This window comes from Hemicordylus capensis, chromosome 4 (assembly GCF_027244095.1).
Source record: "Hemicordylus capensis ecotype Gifberg chromosome 4, rHemCap1.1.pri, whole genome shotgun sequence".
NCBI lineage: Eukaryota > Metazoa > Chordata > Lepidosauria > Squamata > Cordylidae > Hemicordylus > Hemicordylus capensis.
In genome coordinates, this window is record NC_069660.1 from 202485371 (window position 1) to 202509059 (window position 23689).

General features: G+C 42.7%; 1 protein-coding gene across 9 annotated transcripts in view; it reads left to right on the top strand.

Annotated features, from left to right (window-relative positions):
* Positions 1-23689, top strand: part of CDH20 (cadherin 20) — a 278191-nt gene that overhangs the window by 235256 nt on the left and 19246 nt on the right. For all 9 annotated transcript variants that reach the window (XM_053248507.1, XM_053248506.1, XM_053248512.1 and 6 more), the window contains 3 exons: positions 2678-2865; positions 12890-13143; positions 20238-20374. In XM_053248507.1, the coding sequence (XP_053104482.1) occupies positions 2678-2865; positions 12890-13143; positions 20238-20374 (579 nt within the window). The remainder of the gene's footprint in view (positions 1-2677; positions 2866-12889; positions 13144-20237; positions 20375-23689) is intronic.

Genomic DNA, 23689 nt, shown 5'->3' on the forward strand with positions numbered 1-23689 from the left:
CTTGAGTACAAATGAGGAAAGAAGAGACATTATGATGGGGCTAAGTAGGGCATTCTGATAGAGACAAGCCACTGAACATTCTTAAAGACATTTTAAACTTTAGGATGTTTTCTGTTACCTCTTCTTTCCTGTTTACTTGAGGATGTGTAATCTTCCTTTACATCTTCAATTGAAGGGAATTATACTTTACTGGGTTTACCTGGATCCAAGACTAGGTTTTTTCCAAGTTTTTAAATACTGGAAATTAGGAGATTGTCTTAAATTCAGAGTGCTGTTCCTTTTGAGTAAATGCAGGTATAACCTGTATTTAACCTCTGCTTTTTAAGGGGAGTTAATCTTAAATTCAGAGTTGTCTTCAATTTGGGTAAATATGGGTGTTTCTGATACGTGAATTTGTAATAAGAAAAGGAATCCTGTATTCTGCCTTCACTTCATTACATTAAACGCATAGTTTTGCCCTCCATATTGTTTTTCTTTAAAGCTGAAATAGCAGCCATGGATGACCTGATCATCTCAGGGCTACAGTGGGCCTCAAAGGAGTATTTAATCATTTACCCTCACGTCACAAAACTGTTCCCACAAAGCTGCCCTGAGATTACCCCTCTCTGGGCCTAACAGCAACTTGGGGCAGGGAATCATTTTCATTGGGACTGAAATTCACGGGATTCATGGTTAAATGCCCCCTCCCCGGTTGGCATGGTCCCACTCCCAAGCCTGATCTAACATTGTTCCAATGGAGGCTCCTAGTGGGGAAATGGCAGCTCTCAGCCAGTGGCTGCCAGAAGCACAGCTACTACTGGTGAGTTTCCTTCTTCAACCTCCCCGAAATTGCTGAGCTGCTTTTCCTATGTTGCTACTTGCAAATGAGGTAGCAAAATGGGGAGAAGGGCATTCAAGACAGCCCTAAATGTAAGCGGATCAAATTTTTGTGATGTTTGATTTTCAATATAAAACTTGCCATGCGAGAAAGGTAGAATGGAAGGGTCTGCAGAAAAAAACAATTCTTGCAGCCATCGTTTTCTAACAGATTTGGTTATATGACATCACTGAAGGCAGATGAAGCCCTTCTTTTCCCTTACTGTGAACAAGGGTTTGAAAGAGGAAAGACAAGCAGGCCACACTGACAGAATTATTGTCTGCCCATGCTGCACAACAAGACTTTTGCCAAGATGCTTCCCAACTTCTTGTTGAGTATACTGATGCATGACTCATTATGGACAGTGAACAAATATTTGAATACACAAAACCTTACTTGGAATTCTAGACCCTATTCTCAATGGATTTATTAAAAAGGTAATCCAGAACAAGCCTGTTGAAAACCAACAGAATGACTCCCACTAGCTATCTCCACTTACTACTACAGGATCAATAATTTTCAGACTGGTAACCATATTAGTCTGTAGTAGCAAAAACAAGAGAGTTCTGTTACACATCGAAGGCTAAAACATTGACTGTGGGATACGCTTCGGAGAGCTACAGCACACTTTGTTAGACTTGATGCTCTATCTTGTGAACTATTTGACATATTCCAATGACATAGTGGGGCTGAGAAGATGAATTTCTATTATTCTCATGGAAGGTCAGTAAGTTCTATTTGACTGGCAATCAGCTTCATATATACTTTCCAAGTCTTCTACATTTTATAATCTAGTACCACATAACTCATCTGTTATATTTTAGCCATTTCAGTTGCTTATCTCTTCAACAAACTTACTTTTCAAAATATTCCCACTTCATTTGCATTTCAGTAAAATTATTATACACTGTTATTTCCCCCTGATGCTCATACTCTAAGAATTTATGGTAAGCAATCATATAATTCTCAGTGACTCTTGTCTCCCTGCTAACTGAGCAAAGAGGCACCTTTTTAATATGGTGATTCTCTTTATTTAGCAGGGGGAGAGCAACTGGCCCTATCCATCTCCAGCACAATACCCCTTCAGGGCCTGTTGCTGGTGTCTATCTTATGTTTCTTTTAAAATTGTGAGCCTTTGGGAAGGGGGAGCCATCTTATTTATTAATTATTTCTCTATGTAAACTGCTTTAGAAACTTTTGTTGAAAAGTGGTATATAAATATTTGTTGTTGCTGTCAAGAAATCACAAAACAAGAGATGGTAGGAAAAGGAATCAGTTCAAACTACAGTGCATTCATATGGGTCAAAGGGGACATTTAACACTGTAGATTTATCTTTCCTCAGGCCTGCCATTAAAGAAAATCAGTTATGCACCAGCTTTGCTCTCATTTCATTTCAAGTTGCCACAGGAAGCATGGATGCTTTGATGAGAACCACTTAAATATGCTCCCAATGTGCTGGAAAGCTTATTGGACCTCAGCAATGAAGGTTTCAGTTTGTTTGGGCTTTCTCCACTGGAGCAGACCCTGTGCTTTCCTAGCCCAGCATAAGAACATTTCAAAACTAACTCCCTATAGAAGTCTTTATTTGTTGGCTGTGGTTGATATGTTTAATTTCTGTAAGGTTTTTAATTTACTTATATATTTAGTACATGGTCAAGCCAAAGTTAAGTTCTTTTAAAGCCCATTGATTTAATTTGCTTAACTGTCCCATGGGTATTAGTGTGGGGCTTGCAATTCCTTAAGGTTGGCTGGATTGCTCCCTTATTTATGTTTTGTTCCATTCATTTATTTTTCTTTCCTCATTAACTTCTTTTACCCAGAACATTATCAGATGAGTGTATTGGAGTCAGCTCCAGTCAGCTCTACTGTGGGCCGTGTTCTTGCTAAAGATTTAGATGAAGGCATTAATGCTGAAATGAAATACAGCTTTGTGGATGGAGATGGATTGGATGCCTTTGCTATTACCACTGATCTCAGTTACCAGGTTGGCATCATCACAGTGAGAAAGGTAATATGCGTATATTTCTCAGCAACGTGCAACTTCTACTGCTCACAACTGCTATGTTTGTTAGCTATCTCAATTTCTATTGCATTAAAATAGTAGTAGCAGTAGCAGCAGCAGTAGTAGTAGTAGACGACTCCTACTGCTACTACTATTTTAATACCATTCCTTTGTTTCCTTTATATACTGCTTTGGAATGCTGTCTTCTTTATATACCAAAATATTATAACAGTGTATGAACATCTCTATTAAATTTCTGAAAAGATTCCTAGGGGCTGAACGTGAATTGAATATATGAAGCTGCCTTATACTGAATCAGACCTTCGGTCCACTTAGTATTGTCTCCATATTGTCTCCAGCTGTTGGCAGCAGCTGTCCAGGGTTTCTAGCAGTGGTCTTTCTCAGCCCTGTCTGAAGATGCCAAGGATTGTACCATAACTGTTTGCTGCAATTATGCTGCAACTAATTGAAAGAAGCATTTCTCCAATCCAGGTGAAACTATTTATAACTAAAGCCCACTGCAATGAAATTTCTTCCATTGGCCTCAATAATAACAACTAACTTTACCTGGATCAGAACCATTACGTTTTTAGGAAAATATATAAACCAGTTAATGTGTCTAGCTTAAAATGTAGAGCATGAATGCAACAAACATGTTTGTTAATGTATATCTTATGGCATAGTTATCAGGGTGATGTTTCTGGATGGCCAAGGCTTCTTGTTGAGCCTGGCAAACCTGGATTTCCTACTGCTGAATGTATAATGCATCTCTCAATATGAAAAGTAGGGGTTAATACCTTGCTCTGTTCTGCACAGTTCTTACTGAAGAAGACACAATCTTAAAATGAGAGTATTTATAAGCCATTGCATTGTGTTAAAAATGCCATTAAGGAAAGCAAAAATGAACTTATTCCAACACAATAGCCAGGTTCAGACGTAACACAAAACCAGAGTTAGATGGGGCAGAGGTTGGAACTCCAGTACATCAGAATTTGTGCAACCGTGGTTTTATGCCAAAAGCAACCTGGGGTTTGCCTCACCAAACTCCAATTTGAACCTTCACTTTGCACAAAGATTTGCCGCCAAGCCCTCCAGTTTGGCCGCCCAAGCATTATGTCCGAACCTGGACACTGCCATAACTGAGGTTTCATGCTGATTTTCAAACTGCAATAATAGAAGCAGCAGTGCAGATGTGCCTGAGATTGCAGACGCTCCATGCCTGTGGCACTTCTTGTTGGCCACCTCTCCGAGCAGCAGGCCTGCTCCTCTTGTCACCTTCTCAGCTATGGAGTTGCCCAGCAACAGGGACACCACCACGTTGCATCCATGAATTCTCAGCCTGTCAAGCAGCACATTCAAACAAGGGCATTCCCTCTTCCCACTCTGTCCCTCACTCCCCACACCTGGTAGGAAGGAAGGAAAGCAGATGGGATGACTGGACAGGCATAAAGTGCTTTGCTCCCTGAGAAGGAAGCGACAATGATGTATGTTCACAAGCACAGACACTACAGGTGCCAACATAAGCAGACCTAGGGGTCACAGCTGCATGGTCCTCCCCAGTAGACTGGTCCTTTCACGAAAGGGCAAGCCCACTACAGTGGAGCTGGAGTTTGGTTTGTTGACTGCTTGCCAGGGTGATGCCTCAAAAGAGCATCCTAAATCATGGTGGGACAGACCCCCTAGGATCCTTTGCCTTGCCACATCTACATATCCCCTCCAGTGTTGCCTCTAACAGGGGGTCCCCAATGTTGTTCCTACCAAACCCATGTCCCCCAAGTATAGGCTATTGCAGCTGAGGATGCTTGGAGTTGTAGTTGTAGATTCTGAGAATCCCTGTCAGAGGGAACCCTGATCCCCTCTGAGGAAGTCATCATGTTCCCTTCCCTTCGCTGAGTAGCAGGAAAATAATGCCCCCACTCCAAATCATGCTTGTGAGGGACTATTTGGGTGTAGGGCTCTTTGGGGGAGAGGGTGCCATCACTGTCAGAAGAAGCACTGGCATGACACTGAAAGGGATTTAAATTTCTCTTTCCATGCCGAGGATAGGCAGACCACTCTGAAAATATACAATTGCGTTCGGAACGGCCCCTTCAAGAGCATGGCCAATCGCAGCCACTCCACTGATGTGCTGACACTTTGCCCACACTCTGGCTGTATAGCTTGCTCGGATTGACCTCGGCAACGGGGCAGCTGAGAGGGGCTCCCCTCTCCTGCAACTGGATGTTGCTGGACCATGGTTGGACAAACATCTGCGATGTGATTCACAGTTTCAAATTGAAAGCGCGGATTTGCAAATCTCCAGTTTCATGTTATCTCTTATCCAGCCGATATTTGTCCCTGAATTGAGACAGCTGCTTCAAGGAGTGCAGTGCACATTTTGTTTTTATCAAGATCTGTGCCGATTAAAAGGATTCTATTTTGCTAATATGCAGCACTAAACCACCCATTCTGGAAGAGTAAAGAGCTTATAACCATTCAATGGTTAGAAATTAAATTATCAGCAGGAGGCCTCATAATGTTCTGTAAGACCATGCAACTGTTTCTACATCCACTTTTATGAAAGTTCTTTGGACATTCCTAGGTCTCACTTTGCTGTTGTCACTGTTTCTTTTCAATTATCATTTTATTGTTACACAGTAAAAGTGCACATTAAGTATAACTGCAGTACGATTATAAGCATTGATTTCCTTCCTATGTAAAATATACCAAGAAAGGGGCATGAAAACTCAGCATGGAGCAGGGTTTCATCTGCAAAAGGGGGGTGTCAGCATGTTGCTTTTCAGTATTACATTTGTTTTGTGATAAAGCCCCGCTCTAAGGTTTTAGCAATAATAATAACAAAGGAAGCCAAGCCAAAGCGGAGCATATTTGAGTCTCATTGATTTCACTGAAATAGTTAAGCATGCATTTAACTGTCTCCCACTGAAATCAATGGAATTAACTGTGCTTAACCATGACTGCAATATATCCATTTAAAAATACAGAAATTCACAGTAATGTGTTTCCTATGTGCTCCAAGTATTTAACACACGTTATCTCACTAATTCTTTACAAGAACCCCATAAGGTGAGCTATTATTGTTATTATATTACTGGTAGTGCTGATGTAAGACACAACAGCTTGCCTCAAGCCATCCAGTGAGTTCATGGCTGGATTGAAATTTGAACCAAAGAGTTCCAGTCCATGCTCTTAACTATTATCCTATCATACAAAGAGATTACTGAGTAATACAAAAACTTTCAGTTTAAGAAAATTTTTCACTTGTTCTCTAAAAAGCATAGGAATTGCCAGTTAATTATATACCTGAATTTTTTAAAAAATCATTTAAAGGAATATTAAAACAGAAATGTGCTATTTGATGCCAAAAAAAAGTTGCCAATACATATTTTCTAGAGTTCACATTTTAAACAGCGGACTCTCCACCATTTCACATCAGATCTGCACCAGATCTGGAGGGATGGTGTCATTTGTCACCATCCTAGATGATGTAGGGTGTGCAGAAAATGCATTTTGCATTCCATTCTGAATTTGGAACAGAATGCGAAATGTGTTAAATGTTCCATCAGAACAACCAGTAGAGCCAGTTGTTCCGACTGAATGACCCCATTCCATGGGACTGTTCCGGCCACCATTTTGGAATTCAAAATGGCAGCCCAAGTGATCAGAATGTTCCTATCAAAATGGGGTCATTCTGTTTCAAGCTTGGAACAGAACTCTCTTAAAACAGGCATTCTGTTCCAAGCTCAGAATACTCGAAATACCCCATTTCGAGGCAGAACACCCTAATATCAAAACATTCTGCACATGTCTAAAATGATGTCTGCAAATGTTCAGGCAGACACAGGTGTACTGTGTCTATTCACAAGTAGACACCAAAGCCTTACTTGTAAATAGGCAGACCACACTTAACTTGCTAATAAACAATGTGTCTTACTTGTGAGTAGACCTTGCCCCCCCCCCACACACACCCATCCTGGAAAATGTATATTTGGTCCCATTATTGTGTGTGAGTACCCAAAAGTAAGCCCAAGTGAAATCAGTAAGTTCTAGGCTTTACTGAGGGGCTGTTGGACAAGGGATAAGAGAGCTAAATTGTTGCCTAATATTTCTCCTTGTCCTGATCCTGTATTCATTTACTCAGACATAAGCTTCAGTGAAATCAATTCATTTACACTTTTGAGTAACTTCTTCCAAGCTTTGTAGAGGAGCTTTGCATCCTTGCTTTGGTGGGCTGGGGGAGGAGGAAAGAATGCTCATATTCTGGCCTTAGAGTCTTTGCTGTACTGCACAATCACAAGACTTAATGGAGGAGGAACAAGAGAGGAGCAAACCACAACAAAAATACCTTCAAATCCCTCAATAGTCCTACTCCTTTAAGGATGATTGCATTAGATGCCTTTAGATTATTACATTATTTGTGCTGGAAAAAGCTTGTCAGAACTTGACCCCCTCCTTTCTATGAGCTGATATTTAAATTGTTATATCTTAGCCATTTTTCAACAGATCTCCATCAAACTTGGAGTGGTGGTAGCAGTTGTCACCTTATTGATATGTACAAAATTTCAAGGAAGCTGGATAAATCCTATAGATTTTATGAGTGACAGAAAGTTCAGGTCTTATAATGGTAGAAATGCTGTTTTTAACCCCTTACCACAGGCTCCACCATGCCTATATAATAAAAGCAACAATAGTTGAGCAATAGGAGACAGAGCATACAAAATCATCCTTCAGTAAAACAGCTCATATTTGAGATAGCACAGATAAGCAGGACAGTTTTTAATTTCTGCTTGTCCATGGGCCAAGGTGGCACTTGTAACAGTTTGATGTAACAAGGTGAGTTCCACAGATTGGGGATGGCTATGGAGAAGTCACCAGTGAAAGTGGAGGAACACAAGAACAGCCTCCCTAGTAGACATTATGAACTTAACAGATTCAAGCAGGAAGAGATGGTCCTTCTGGTATCTTGGTTCTAAGCCATTAAGGACCTTAAATACAATAAGCAGCACCTTAAATCACACTCATAAGCCTACTGGAAGCCAGTACAGCTACATTGTATGTACTTACAGACAAATGCCCCAATGGAGATCCATGGGCATAAGGAAGCTTCCATAGGAGTATAGTTCCTCTAGCCTTAATCCTTCCCCATAATCCTCCCCACTACTCCCTTCCCCACCCCCAAACAAAGCAAAGCACCTTCCTGTTGTACATAAAGTGTAATGGCTACTGCACCTAATAAGAAAAATTTGAAATTTTAGGTTGAGGCTATGGCCAGGAGCGTTTTCTTGTAACTTTGGTTGATATGACAGCTGCATCCATTCCCTGAAGATAATGATCTCAGAATTGTGGTGCACTCTCTGGTAACCTCTAGGCTTAACTACTGCGATACCTGGAAGCACAGGCATTCTGGTACTACTAATCACGAATAAATACTTTTTTTACAGCACTGCTGGAGTAGAAACTAGATCATATATTTTTGCAGTTCTTTGTAATTGTCCAGACAACCTTCTCCCATACCTCGCTCATAACCAATAGGATATACAGCCTATGGCTGCTTTGGACCAGTTTGTGCAGTTAAAGACTGACATTCTGACTAAGCATGTGACCACATGCTGGAAAGAGATCATCAGGAGATTTGGAACAGGGTGTTATCAATATGCTGATGGCACCCAGATCTATTTCTCCATGACATAATCATCAGGAAATGGCATACCCACCCCCAAATGCCTGCCCACAAGCAGTAGTGGACTGGATGAGGGATAATAAATTGAAACTGAATCCAAACAAGGTGGAGGTACTCATGGTAGGAGGTCATACTTTGAGGGACATGATAGTTCTGGATGGGGTTGCACTCCCCCCCCCCCCGAATGGAACAGGTACGTAGCTTGGGAGTGCTTCTGGACCCAAGCTTCACTATGGTTTCTCAGGTTGAGGCTATGGCCAGGAGCGCTTTCTAGTAACTTTGGTTGATATGACAGCTGCGTCCAGGGGCGTAACAAGGCTGGAGTGGGCCCAGAGACAAAATTTTAAAATGGGCTCCTCACTGATACACACACACACACACACACACTTCACAATATATAGTCATGTGACTTGCCTCTGGGGGGCCTCTCAAGGCGTGGGGCCCCCCAGGCAGCCACCTCCCCTTGCCTAATAGTAGTTACACCCCTGGCTGCGTCCATTCCTTGAAGATAATGATCTCAGAATTGTGGTGCACTCTCTGGTAACCTCTAGGCTTAACTACTGCAATACATGGAGCTCTACATGGGGCTGCCTTCATATGTAGTTTGGAAACTTCAATTGGTCCAAAATAAAGTGGCTAAATTCAAATCAATCAATCTTTATTACTGTCATAGACCAGGATAAAGCATCATGATTACATATTACATATGTAATTGATTACATATCAATTACATATTAAAAGTATTACATATTAAAAGTATTAAATACTGTCCACCAGGTTTCCGTGTGTTCCATCAGCCCTGGGGGAGGCAGAGTGGCAGTGATTTTTAGGGGAAATCTCACATTGATTAGGGGCCCTGCTCTGCAGGCAGCAGGTTGTGAGTGCCTTTTTGTGACGCTGGGTCGTCGCAATAAGCTTGGGCTGTTGCTTGTGTACCGGCCGCCCCGTTGCCTGGCCTCAGCCCTTCCTGAGCTTCTCGACCTTGCTGCTAGCCTGCTGGTTGTGAACTCCAGGTTTTTGATTCTGGGGGATTTCAACCTGTTGGCCCTGGGCAAGGGTTCAATGATGGCCCGGGATTTCATGGCCTCCATGGCAGCCATGGGCTTGTCGCAACTTATCTCTGGCCCGACTCACGTTGGTGGTCACAGTTTAGACCTGGTTTTTGTCTCGGAGCAGTGGTGACATGATCTTAAAATGGGGAACTTATCCATCTGTCCCTTGCCATGGTCTGATCACTCCTTAATTGGTTTGCGGATCACTGCCATTCCTTCCCTTCACAGAGGCAATGAACCTATTCGTATGGTCTGCCCTAAGCATCTTATGGACCCCGATGGTTTTCAAAGGGCACTTGGGGATCAGCAATCTGATAGGCAACTTGCCAGCGCTACTCGTTGAGGCTTGGAACATCAGGGCTATGAGGGCGCTTGACAAGATTGCTCCTAAGTGGCCTGTTAGTACTCGTGGATCTCGACTTCCTTGTTTCTCTGAGGAACTTCAAGGGATGAAGCGAGCCAAAAGACACCTAGAGTGCTGCTGGAGGAATACTAAGACAGAAGCCAACCGAGCACAGTTGCTTGCCCATGTTCGGGAGTATACAGTGGTGATAAGGGTGGCAAAATCTGCTCATTTCTCTGTGCTTACATCAGCAGATTCCCATCCAGCAGCCCTTTTCCGAATCACCTGCCCATTGCTGGGAAGGGATGATTCTGGTGATCTTTCATCTGGCTGCTGTGATATGTTTGCCAGGTTTTTTACTGATAAAGTTGCTCGCCTTCCATCGGAGTTGGACTCCAATTGCTCGGTATAATAGAGGCTGGGTCTTGTGATATGATCTGGGATCCCTGTGAGCTTGTTGAGGCTGATGATGTGGACAGGATTCTTGCCAACGTAGGCACAGCTACCTCTAGCCTGTACCCTTGTCCCTCCTGGCTCGTTAGGGCTGCAAGAGGGAATGTTCTTTTCTGGCTTCGGGAGACAGTTAATTCTTCTCTTTGGGAGGAGTTTGTTCCAAAGAGGTGGTGGTCTGCCCTCTCCTGAAGAAGCCTTCTCTTGACCCTGACAATCTGGATAACTTTCATCCAATCTCCAATCTTCCTTTTTCTTGGTAAGATTTTGGAGAAGGTGGTTTGTGCTCAGTTGATGAGAGTCCTGGAGGAAACTGATTTTCTGGACCCTTGCCAGTTGGGTTTCAGGCTGCAGCATAACACTGAAATGGCATTGGTCACTCTGTTGGATGACCTTTATTGTAACCTTGATGTGGGAAGGGCACCTCTCTTGGTTCTCCTTGTTCTCTCAGCAGCTTTTGATACCATCGACCATGCTATCCTTCTGGAACACCTAAGTGGACTGGACCTTGGGGGCACTGTTATTCAGTGGTTCCGGTCCTATATCACTGGGCAATTCCAGTTGATGTTGTTTGGGGGTGAGTGTTCTGCACCTTGGCCCCTTTCTTGTGTGGTTCCACAGGACTCAGTCCTTGCTCCCATTCTCTTTAACATCTACATGAAGCCGCTGGGCCTGGTCATCCTTCGGTTTGGGGTAAGTTTTCATCAATATGCTGATGATATTCAGCTTTATATCTCTACCCCTGGCCAAACAGGTGATGCCGTTCATGTGCTGGCTCAGTGCCTAGAGGCTGTGAGGACCTGGATGGGCCAAAACAAGCTCAAGCTCAATCCCTCCGAGTTGCTCTTGTTCAGTTTGCGATCTGGCCAATTGCCGTGTGTGAGTTTATCTCTTGACAGGGTTGCATTTCCCTTGAGAGAGACAGTTTGTGATCTAAGGGTCCTTCTGGACTCACAGCTCCTGCTTGAACAGCAGGTGGAGGCCGTGGACAGGGGTGTGTTTGGCCAGCTTCGGCTGGTTTGCCAGTTACGGTCTTTTCTCAACCAGCAGGCCCTGGCAACAGTAACTCATGTCTTTGTTACCTCTCGCTTGGATTACTGTAACGTGCTCTACCTAGGGTTGCCTTTGAAAATGATATGGAAGCTTTAACTAGTCCAGAATGCTGTGGCCCACCTCCTCATGGGTAGCCACAGATTTGAGTGTTACACCTCTTTTATGGTCACTGCACTGGTCATCTGTTCACTTCCAGTCCAATTTAAAGTGCAGGTTCTCACCTACAAAACCCTTATGGGTTTGGCACCTGTAAATCTCTGAGATCACCTCTCTCAGCCAGTTGTATTCCGTCCTGTGAGGTCTTCTCAGTTGGCCCTCCTTAGTGTCCCAGGCCCTGGTATGGTGTGTGGTGCCTCGGCCCATAGGAGGGCCTTCTCTGTACTCGCCCAATTTCTTTGGAACAGCCTTCCCCCCCAGATCCGTTCAGCCCCCTCCTTATTGGCTTTTAAGGCTCTTCTCAAGACCTACCTTTTTCACCAAGCTTTTGCCCTTTAATTTTTTCCCCTTTTCCTTTCTTTTTAAATTATTGTTATTGTTTACCGCCTAGAGTCTTTGGAGGAGGCAGTATACAAGAAATTTTAAATAAATACATATGGTAATGAATATAATAGAAAGGAAAGGGGGGCATAAAAGGAGTAAATAGGAATATTTAAAAAAATAAAAGACATAAAAAGACAAAATGCATAAAAACCTAAGTAATAAAACTATTGATAGTCAGTTTTGAATGAGTAGAAGGTGGAGCCCACCCTGAACAGTGGCTAAATTGGTCTCCGTGGTTTCTCAAAGAGACCATATTATGCCTGTTTTAAAACAATTACATTGGCTGCCAATAGGTTTCTGGGCAAAATACAAAGTGCTGGTAATTACCTTTAAAGCCCTAAACAGCTTAGCAGTGAGTTACTTGGGAGAGCGCCTTCTTCTCCATGATCCCCACCACACATTAAGGTCATCCAGAGAGCTCCCTCTCCAGATGTCATCAGCTTGTCTGATGGCGACTCAGGAACGGGCCTTCTCTGTAGTTGCTCCTGGGCTGTGGAATGCGCTCCCTATAGACATTTGTGGTTTAACATCCTTATCAGCTTTTAAATGAGCCCTTAAGGAGCATTTTTAGCCTGGCTTTTAGTAATCTTTGAATGGTTTAAATTGTTGTTTTAACAGTTTGTTATATTTTCTCATTATTGTATTTATTTTTGTGAACTTCCTAGAGGCTTTGGAGCCAGGTGGTATATAAATAAGTAATAAGTAGTAGTTATAATACTTGGGAGGCATGTGATGTAGCAGCAATGTGAAAGTGCCAATGTTGTGGTGATACCATGTTTCTAACATTCATTGATGTAAATGACTCATAATGTTCCATTTAATTTATCACACACTTGTTAAGGGGTTTTGGAACTGGGGGTACAATTTCATAAAGTTTGGGAAATAGTCTCCTAAATCTTTCTTCTTCTTTAGCCCTTGAACTTCGAGAGCAAGAAAAGCTACACTTTAAAAGTAGAGGGTGCCAATCCCCACCTGGAAATGCGTTTCTTGAACCTAGGCCCATTCCGTGACACTGCAACTGTGCATATCAGTGTGGAGGATGTGGATGAGCCCCCAGTGTTTGAGCCCAGCTTTTATTTTGTGGAGGTACCTGAAGATGTGGACATTGGAACCACCATACAAATGATTCATGCCAAGGACCCTGATGTGACCAACAACTCAATCAGGTTTTGCTTTTCTTCTCTCTAATAGCTACTCTGCTGACTCCTAGGGCTGTGCTTGTTGCTTTACAACTTGCATCATCTTATCCAAAGCAACAAGCAAATGATGCAAACAAACAAACACAAATAAATGCTTAGATGACAGGAAGTTGTACAGCCTATTACTGTTTTGGGGCCACTTTGCGCAGGTAAAGACTGACATGCTGACTAAGCATGTGACCACATGCTGAAAAGACAGAGGCATCTCCATTGCAGAGAGGACCCTCAGCTCTGCAGTGCTTATTGCATGGGAGGGGGCAATTTTCACTAATCTCTCCTTCACCCAAAAGTGCCCTGTGCCACCCAAATCTCTCCATGGCAGGGATGCAGTTTCCCAGCATGTGGGTACACAGCTAGTCAGGATATTGGGCATTGTCTCCATCTACTTGTCCTTTGTTTCAGTGTCACTTACTAAGACTGGTCTCTTCATCACATCCAGAGTTAACTCATGCATCAACTCAGCACAGACAACACAGGGCCACTGTTAATGAGGAGACTGCAGCTCACTATGCAATTTCAAATGTAAGGCAAAAGGCTGCTAGTGATTGATGCAGCTAAAATCACCTTCCGCACAATCCCTCCCTGGGGATGCCTTACGTTGAACATCAGGCCCTGCATGGATGCAGCTGCAGCTTTGTAGAAGTGATGCCTATGACCAGCTGTCACAATTGCAGAGATCACTGCCAGGAAACTAAAGCTGTCTCTTCAGAGTGGACTTTGCATTCTTCATGGTAATGAACCCCCATGGAAATATTGCGTGAAGAAAGACTCTGGCACCATCGACCAACCCAAAATTTTATCTTTGCTTTGAAACTGAATATTGAGCTGCCCCCTCTCTGCTGAGAGTGTTGTGTCCACTTCTGTACTTAAGTCAGAGTTGCACCCATGCACAAAATGTTAAACTATGCATTATGGCAGTTTGGTGCTGAGCAGGTAATTTCCACAAAGCTACCATGATAATGTTACGGGAACAGTTATGTCTGCATTAGCACAAATAAATGATCTGAATGATCATTTCTTTATTTGGAAAGTTGCATTAATACCCCCTGAGTTTAGTACTCTTTGAAGTCATCTCACTGAAGTGCTGACATTTGTATTTAAATTCCCAGTCTTGTGACTATTAAGAACATTTTGGATATAGTTTACAAGATTCAGTTGTTTTACTCCTCTTTTTCAATGTTTAATTTAATGCTAGCTGCTTTGGGGTTGAAATGAAGGGAGATGTGTGTTCTGATGTACTGAGCAGAGCAGCCCACTGTCTTTGAAAACTAACCTTTTAAAGAAGGAAAGGGTCCAAGAAATAGAAGAGTATTGGGCGAGTAGGATGTGCTTTTGCAGCTGTATCGTTTTTGTTTTGTTAAAAGGCTAGATGAGTGGCTTCTTTGCTGAAGTGTTATTGCACTGGAGTGCTCATCTTCTGAAGGAACTTTGGGGGCAGGGTTAAGAATTCCCAACATAAAATGGGAATTGGAAGTAGGGGTAATAGTTGTATCATTCATCACAGGCAGTATCCAATAAGTGCCCATGGCACTTAAGAAACCACATTTCGCATGCAATACTGCTGAAAACCACAACAGAATGTTACTGGAGGCAGGGGAGAAATTTCCTAGCAAAAAATGTGGTTTGTGAGAGAGAAATGTGATATCCTTGTAACAAAAGCAATACTTTGAGGAATTGTGATTGACATGTCCCGCAGCATAATCTGTGGAGTTCTGAACCACCCATGCCACTCTTGGTGTGTAAAGGCATTATCCTTTAGGCAGAGATGCAGGTTTTGGGGTGGTATATAAATAGATTAAATTAATAGATGATGATGATGATGATGATGATGATGATGATGATGATGATGAAGCACAATACAGCTATTCTGTTACCAATTAGCATTAAACAGCCATACATTGCATTATTCCCAATGCAAATTGTGTTGCAGTGTGCAAACGAACAGTGCTAAGTAGCAGCAGAACAGCCCTGTTGCATAGCAATATGAGCACATGTTTTTGACACCTACAATGGCACAGGCAGTTCAGAAGTGCCTATGTATTTTGTGAATGCACAGATACATGTTTCCTTTTTGCATAATGTTCTCCATAATGTCTCAACTCGTCCTGGGCACAAGAGACTTTGAAAAAGTATCTTTGCTCTTAAAACTCAGAATGTCTGCTGGTTGATTGCAGATGTGCACACCTTTCTGCAGCTAGTTTAAGGATTCACACAGTATGTGAGATAGTAGAGAAGGCTGGCTACCTTAAGTGGCACAGCGGGAAAATGCTTGACTAACAAACAGAAGGTTGCTGGTTCGAATCCCCACTGGTATGGGAAACACCTAAATTGGGCAGCAGCGATATAGGAAGACATTATCTCATACTCCATGTGAGGAGGCAGTGGTAAACCCCTCTATTCTACCCAAGAAAACCACTGGGCTCTGTGGGCACCAGGAGTCGAAATCGACTTGACAGCACACTTTAGAGAAGGCTGGGGGTATTTTCCTGGGAAACTGGAAAGAGATGGAACCTCTTTCTTTGTACCCTGGTAAGTGCATGAATGTGTTATTATGCACTTCTCAAAGCAATAAGAAGTTCCACCCCCCTCGTGCTGGAAGATAGTTTTAAATCTACCTGAGGAAATCGTATTCATGATATGCTAGGCAGGTATGGTCTCTCAGTTCAGCTGTTAAGATCTTTGGGTCCTGATAATGCTAAAAGGCTGATTAAGCAGCATATAGCAGATGTTGAAAAACAGTGTGATCTTGCACAAATTTCTGCAAGTAACTTTTCTGGTAGTTTTACAAATTACCCCAAACCCGCAAAATATTTATTTAATTTAGCTACCAAGTCTCAGAGAAGAGCCTTCTCTCTTGCACAATTTAGTGCTTTACAGCTGTAGTAGAAGGCAGATATAAGAAAATCCCTATTAATAATCGGATCTGTCCCTGTGGTCAAGGTGTAGAATCGGTGGCTCATGTTTTACTGTATTGCTTATTTTACAGGGATATTCGTTCTGAATTGATTTCCCCTTTTTTTACTGAATATCCATGTAGAACAGAGAATGGGTATGTTCAGAGGCGTAACTATAGGGGGGGCAGGGGGGGCACGTGCCCCGGGCGCCATCTTTTCTGGTCACGTGGGGGGCGCCGCCATGACCAATTTTTTTATATTATTTTTTAAAAAAAATTGTTAATACAAATGTTTCCTGCTCAGTGCAGCAGCGCTGCAGCAGTCAAGGGAGCGCGTCGGTGCCCCCTTCCCCACGAGCAGCCCCTTCTGTGCCACCTGCGGGCCCCCCCCCCTTGCTTTGCTGGCGCCTGGCAGCCAGTCAGTGGCCTGGCTTGGTGGCGGCGGGCGCTTGTGAGGAAAAACCTAAGTATAATGTAGTATGTTGGGGGGGCAGCGGGGGGGGCACGGTGGGGGGGGCGCCATTTCAGTGCTTGCCCCGGGCACCGTTTTCCCTAGTTATGCCTCTGGGTATGTTTCTTTTCTGTTAGCAGATTTTAGTGAACGCAGAACACTGAATGTGGCTAAACTGTGTGCAGCAGCAAGCAAGATTAGATCCAAATTGTTTGAGTAAATTGTATTAGAAGGAATTGGTTAAATAATATTTTCTTGTATATGTGAAATGAGCTGTATTGTGTTGTTTCTGTTATGGGTCATAGACTGTAATAAACATTCATTCATTCATTCATTCATTCATTCATTCATATGAAGCTCAAGAGCCAATGCTACCAAGTTTAGTTTCATTAGAATGAGAGAGCGCACTGGAGGTAGCTTTATAATATTTGCTTTATTTATAAATATGTAAGTGTGGGCAAAGAGGTTATAATGCAAGGTACTAGATCTGATACCCCCTATCAGTTTTCAAGAAGGAGACCCAGCACACCAAGGTGCTTCATGTCTCACACACACCAGCCCCCTCTTCGCAACTGAAGGAATGCTACCTTCTCCAAGCTCTGATCTCATTCAAAAACACAAAGAGATTCCCAGCCAGAGACCATCTCCTAACCATTTGTTTCCATTGATGAAACCAACCATCCTAGACTGTTCACCAGCAATCACCTAACAAAGGATCGTCCAGCCACTATAATACCACCTTTCTGCCCAAAGCAAATCAAAATGGGCAGACCAACAAGAAATCAAAAACAAAGGAAATCAATTGCTATTCATATGTTACAAAGATATTCCACCATCACCAATACATGGTTTCCCCTGTAGATTAAAACTATCCCCCATTGCAATTACCAGTGGTTTAGATCAGGGATCCTCAACGTTGGGTCCCCAGATGTTCTTGGACTTCAACTCCCAGCATCCTCAGCTGCAGTGGCCTTTGGCTGGGGATTCTGGGAGTTGAAGTCCAAAACATCTGGGGGCCCAACGTTGAAGATCCCTGGGATAATGCCTCTTTCCTTACAGATCATAGTATTACCATTGGTATGTCAAATAAATTGCAAAGTCAGTGGCTGACATCCAGTATTCCCTCTAACAGGGATTCCCAGATGTTGTTGACTACAATGCCCATAATCCCCAAGCAAAAGTCACTGCATCTGGAGATTCTGGGAGCTGTAGTCAACAACATCTGGGAATCCCTGTTAGAGGGAACACTGCTGACATCCTGACTAACAATGTGCTACTGCAACAGAATCGCATGCACACACACAAGCTGCACGGATGCTCACATCACTGCATGGATGCTCAAAGTTGTGCAGACTCTTGCACTCTTGGTCCACTTGCACAAGCACCATGCTTGCACAGCAAGGATATTGGAACAGGGGCTGACATCCAGATCAGTAGAAGACTGGGATATATACAAGGTTGTGCAACCTGTCACACAATGTGCTGTGCAACACATCAAGCAACCTGTTGTGCAGTGCATTGTGCAACTTGTCAACATCTTCCACTAGTGCAAGGACTAGTCTGGAACAGATGGACTAGTTTGGAACAGATGCTCCTTTCTTGGCAAGTCCTTACGCTAAGGGCAACAGCATTGTGCTAGCACAGCACTAGTTCAGAATGCAAACTCTCGACTTGGTGGAACTAGCTAGTGCGACATTCTTGAGCTTGCACAATATGGTTGTGCAAGCACAGTGTTAGTCTTGATGCCAGCTTGTATGTTTACATTACCATACAGGTGGCACTTGTCAGCCGCAGTACCAGCAACCGCAGTTTCGCGTATCCATGGAAGGATGCTAGAAACCCGGTTTCTTTATCAAATCAAATACTCTATTACAGTCACAGACCAGTTCAATAGTAATACATACACAGAGAAGCCCAGTGGTGCAAATATAGGCTATAATTTGCCTATTTGCTGTTGCCAAGTGGCCAGAAATGGCTTCCAGTGTCACTTCCGGCTGCCATTTTAGAGACCGGAGCCATGTTGAGGTTCTTTTAAAAAAAACAAAAAAAAGCCAATGGCTCGGGGGGGGCATTTCTGGAGCCCTGCAGCCCTGGAGAGCAAGGTACTGGGCAGTTCTACTCTTATTTCTCCCCCCTTCCCACATGTTAGACATTTTTAGGCTTTTTTCCAAAACCTAACCTCCAAATTCCCATAGAATTAAGGTTTCATTATTCATAGTTTCCATATTCATACTAATTAGCGGGAGCAGAACCCCTGTGAATACAGAGGGCCACCTGTACAGCCTTAGTGATGTGGAATTATAACTCAGGTTAATTGCTTATGTATATTGATATTAATAGCACTTCTGTCAAAAAGTATTTTGGGATTCTACTTACTACTTCAATTGAAAATGGCAATATTACATGTGACAATTAAATTCCAGAAAGCCAGGCCATATGTCCAAAATGCTTACTGAATAATCAGGAATCTCTCAAATCTTCCTATTCCCCATTTTCTTGACATCGAGATCGCCCATATTGAGAGATGCTGACTGCTGAAAGCATGGCCTGATTAATTCAGACTGACTCAGGGAGATTATGTAAACAGTTCAATGGACCCAAATGCTGGGGACCAGTTATTAATAATAGGCAAACATGTCCAGAGAAAGCAGTACAAAGCCTCCACCTGTGCTGCCTGACATCCGTGATGAATGCTGCACCACTAATCACAAGGCCATATTCCATTCCATTTCAGATACAAGTTAGCCTTAAACTGTCACAGGAGAAATTTTTTAATAGACCTTTGCAAGCAAGATCAGTATTTCACAATCTTACAAACCTTTTTATTTATTTATTTATTTATTTATTGCCAATTTCCTTAATAAATCTAGCACCCTAGGAAACATATTTATTTTGAATGGGATGGAGACCGTTGGTGATTTTCTCCCCATTCATATACAAAGGGGGGGGGGGATTCCCCTTTAAGCCACCTTATAGTGCTGTATACCATGAATTTTTCTTTGTCCTATACTTCTCCACCATACTAACACATTGTTTACAGTATGTAGCCCTTTCCCTGTATTCTCAAAGCACTTCGCTCACTAATCCTTATAACAATCTCATGATTCCCACATGACAGAATAGTTTCTGACAGATTAGTGGTTTCCGCAAGGCTACCCAATGAGTTCATAGCTGAGCAGAGTGAGATTGAAGCAGGGATATATTTATTTATTTATTCATTCATTATCATTATTATTATTAGCCCACATGTTGTGCAGTGACCCATGGGAGGCTTCCTCACCACCCACACTGCTGCAGACATTTTTTTTTTTTAAAAAAAAATCAATATAGTTGTGCGAGTGCTGTTCCGCAAATGCCTAAAATTTTGCAAACACAGTTGTGCGACACTACAGCCATTGGAAATATTTAAAAAAATAGGTGATTGTGCAACTCTCAGGCATATTTATGGAAGAGATACAGACTTTCACAGGGAGGAGAGAGAAGCAAAAATTTCTTCCCCCTCTGTGCACATTGGTGTGTGGAACAAGCTTTTACCACAGCTGTTCTCCAGCCTCTCTGCAAGGGCAGAACCTTTCTTCTACCCTCATATGTGAGCCAACATCCAAATTATTGAGCTGAGCCCAAGAATTTAAAAAGATTAATGGTCCTAAATTGAACCCAAATTTGCCATGGCTTAACTCCCTGCATTTAATATCTTCTAAATGTGTGTTTTTACAGATATTCCATTGATAGAAGCAGTGATCCTGGACGCTTTTTTTACGTTGACATTACAACAGGTGCCTTGATGACTGCAAGACCTCTGGATCGGGAAGATATTTCGTGGCACAATATCACTGTGCTGGCCATGGAACTGAGTAAGGCAAACAAAAATGGTGGATAAAATAGGAAAAGATAGGACAGCCACTGCTGACAGGTTTATTTCCACTGGCTGACATGTTCTGCAGCATAACACAGGTGGTTCTTAGCCACCCGCACTGCTGTAGCCTCCTAAGCGGTGCAGATACTTAAAGTAATACACCCACACTTTGGTAAGTTTACATAGACTGGAAATAATATAACTAGCCCTCCTGAAGTACAGGCATGCTGCTTCAAGTATTTGCGCTTTTGTGTAACACCACCAGCAGTTCCTTCAGAGCCTGCAGCCTCATGGGCAGCTAGAACACCCTGCAGAACATGTCGGTATCTATGTGGCCTGGTGCACATTTAACACTGGCTTCCCTCTCCAAAGTTTTTATTATGTTTTATTTATTTTCAACACAGAAATTCAATAGATTTATCAGTACAATATAAGCATATTGCCAAGCCCAATTATTTCCCTATATATTCCATCTGCCGCTTTCCTATTATGTTGTTATGTTATATTATATTTCCTGTTATGCTGTTGTAATACTCATATACATTTTTCCCCTGTATTTCAAATGATGCCACTAAGGAATTCTTCTATTTTGGAAGTAAAACAAAATCCACTCGTGCAAAAGAGGAAGAAGAAAAAGAAAGGAAAGGAGTTTGTTCAGGCAGTTCTTCAGAACCTCTTCCCATTCTGATTTAGAACGCATGCATTCTAGTTCCCAGTACCACTTTATTGGATGTGTTTAATGGACCATCTGGACCTAAGACCATTCAGGTCCCTGAGAAGATCCTTCAGACTCAACCACTCAGAGAGATCTCTGCTGCAAATGTGAAATATTTCTTCCATTTCATTTCCATAGCCTGTCTCATTCTGGGGCCTCCTAGGTTTGTCTCTTAAAGAGGCATTATACTACACACTTAACTTTGGTTAAGAGCCCAAAAGCAGACTACAGAATTGTGAGCCCCATTTCCCCATCATCTCCACTCTTGGGAGAAAATGCCCCATCAGCACCATCACCGTAACTGCAATTAAAGGGCACTTGGGCACCAACTTTAATCATCAATAATATTAACCAGGGTTCCCGTTTTAGCCAGGATTTAAAATCAGCTTCCACTCTCAATCACTTAACTGCAGTTTAGAGAAAGCCAGTGTGAAGTCTACACCTCCCATATGACATGCATATTTATATGCACAACAGTGGAAGCCACATTTGGTGTCTGATTGAGAGAATGAAACTAGCATTTAATTTTTATGCTCCTGAGGGGGTCTGCAGATGAAATGTGAAGAGTTGTTTACTCAAATCATTAGCATTCAAGGGAATTCTTGTTAAGTTCTTTTTCTTTCTTTCTTTTGTTTTTGAAATGCCATTCAGATAAGAGTCTGCACGCTCTTTTTTCCTCTCTCTCCAAAAACTATTAGTAGCAAAAACAGATGCTCGGAATATTGCAGGGCTTATCAGAGTAGAAAGCAGCATTATCAGGAAGGATTGGGTGGCTCAGGGAATTGCTAATGAGAGCAGAGCCTTTTGCTTCTAGGTCACTGGTTCAAGCCCTCCTTGAGCCAGTAGCGAGCGACTGTCACTACCATCTGCTTTCTCTTTTAGTGACCTGTAGAGATGATTCTGTAATGCATCTGCATTGGGAGTAGAAAAAGGCTCTTGCCAAGTTCTCATATCTCTACCAAAACTCAGTTTGCAGTTACTACTGCTTTAAGGACTACTGTGACATTTCTTTAAATCCCCTCTGTTGCCATGCATTTCAAAGTTTTGATCTATGAAAACGCTCTGGAACAAACTACCATGGAAGCAGCTTTGCGCTGAAAAAGTCACTTTTTTCTTTCCCCCAAAATGCCTAGTGGAAGTCACTTTTGTGACATGACATTATCCTACTGTGTGTTTCCCTGTCCTTTCTCACAGCATAACATCCCTTCACATCACTTCACACAATGAGGTTTCCTAGAAATCATGGGGAGAAGATGGGAATAACTAGACATGGGGCTGCCATTCTCCATAGTAGACACAGGGCTGCCCATAAAAAAATAGCAGCCCCTTGTTTAGTTCTCCATGTATTCTGGCTCCAAACAGGGAATTGGCCTGGAAGACCTCCAAGGTCCCTTCCAGCAATTAAATTCTATTATTCTATTCCCCCATAATGTGTCATGAAACTTGCCATGTAATTTGTCATCATCACACTGTGTCAGGAAAGGTAAAACTTACTACTACTACTACTACTACTGCAATATTTATATACCGCTTGTCAACCAAAGTTCTCAAATCGGTTTACATAGAAAAATAAATAATACATCAAGAAGGTGGACCCCTGTCCCCAAAGGGCTCACAATCTAAAAAGAAACATAAGGCAGATACCAGCAACAGCCACTGGAGGGATGCTGTGCTGGGGTTGGATGGGGCCAGTTGCTCTCCCCCTGCTAAATAAAGAGAATCACCATTTTGAAAGATGCCTCTTTGCTTAGTTAGCAGGGGTTAACTTACTGCATAAAGATGTCATATTACACAGTGTATTCTACCCATTAATGCTTGTGCAGGTTGTGTGGGCTTCGGTTTCAATAGTATGCTACAAATTATTTGTAATCTGGATGTGATACATACATGGCCTGGTCCAGTCAGTCTGGGTACCCTTATTACCTCTCAAAGAAGTTGGCAAGGCCAGGAGTGGGTTTGAGACCCAGCAGAGATCACATAGAAGTGCCAATTGCTGTGATTGCACAGATCATGGTGGCTTCTTGTATAGGTACATAGGAACATAGGAAACTGCCATATACTGAGTCAGACCATTGGTCTATCTAGCTCAGGATTGTCTTCACAGACTGGCAGTGGCTTCTCCAAGGTTGCAGGCAGGAATCTCTCTCAGCCCTATCTTGGAGAAACCAGGGAGGGAACTTGAAACCTTCTGCTCTTCCCAGAGCGGCTTCATCCCCTGAGGGGAATATCTTGCAGTGCTCACACATCAAGTCTACCATTCAGATGCAACCAGGGCAGACCCTGCTTAGCTATGGGGACAATTCATGAATGAAGGCTCTGGTTTATGTACTTGGCACTTCCATGCAATCATCACTGAGTCGTGTGCCCATTGATGGCTGTATGCAGGGCCACGTGCACTTGCCTGAAGACTCCAAATATCTGAAATGAGCCAGATTATACATTACTGAAGATGATACTTGTTTTCTAAATTATTTAACCGGGAAATATCCAGAAATTATTTTAGTCTAATGACACGCAGCCTAACCCAGGCTAAGGAAGCCCAGCCTGGGTTAGGCTGTGTGTGTGAGATATCGGTATCGATCCTGGCAGGGCAGCATC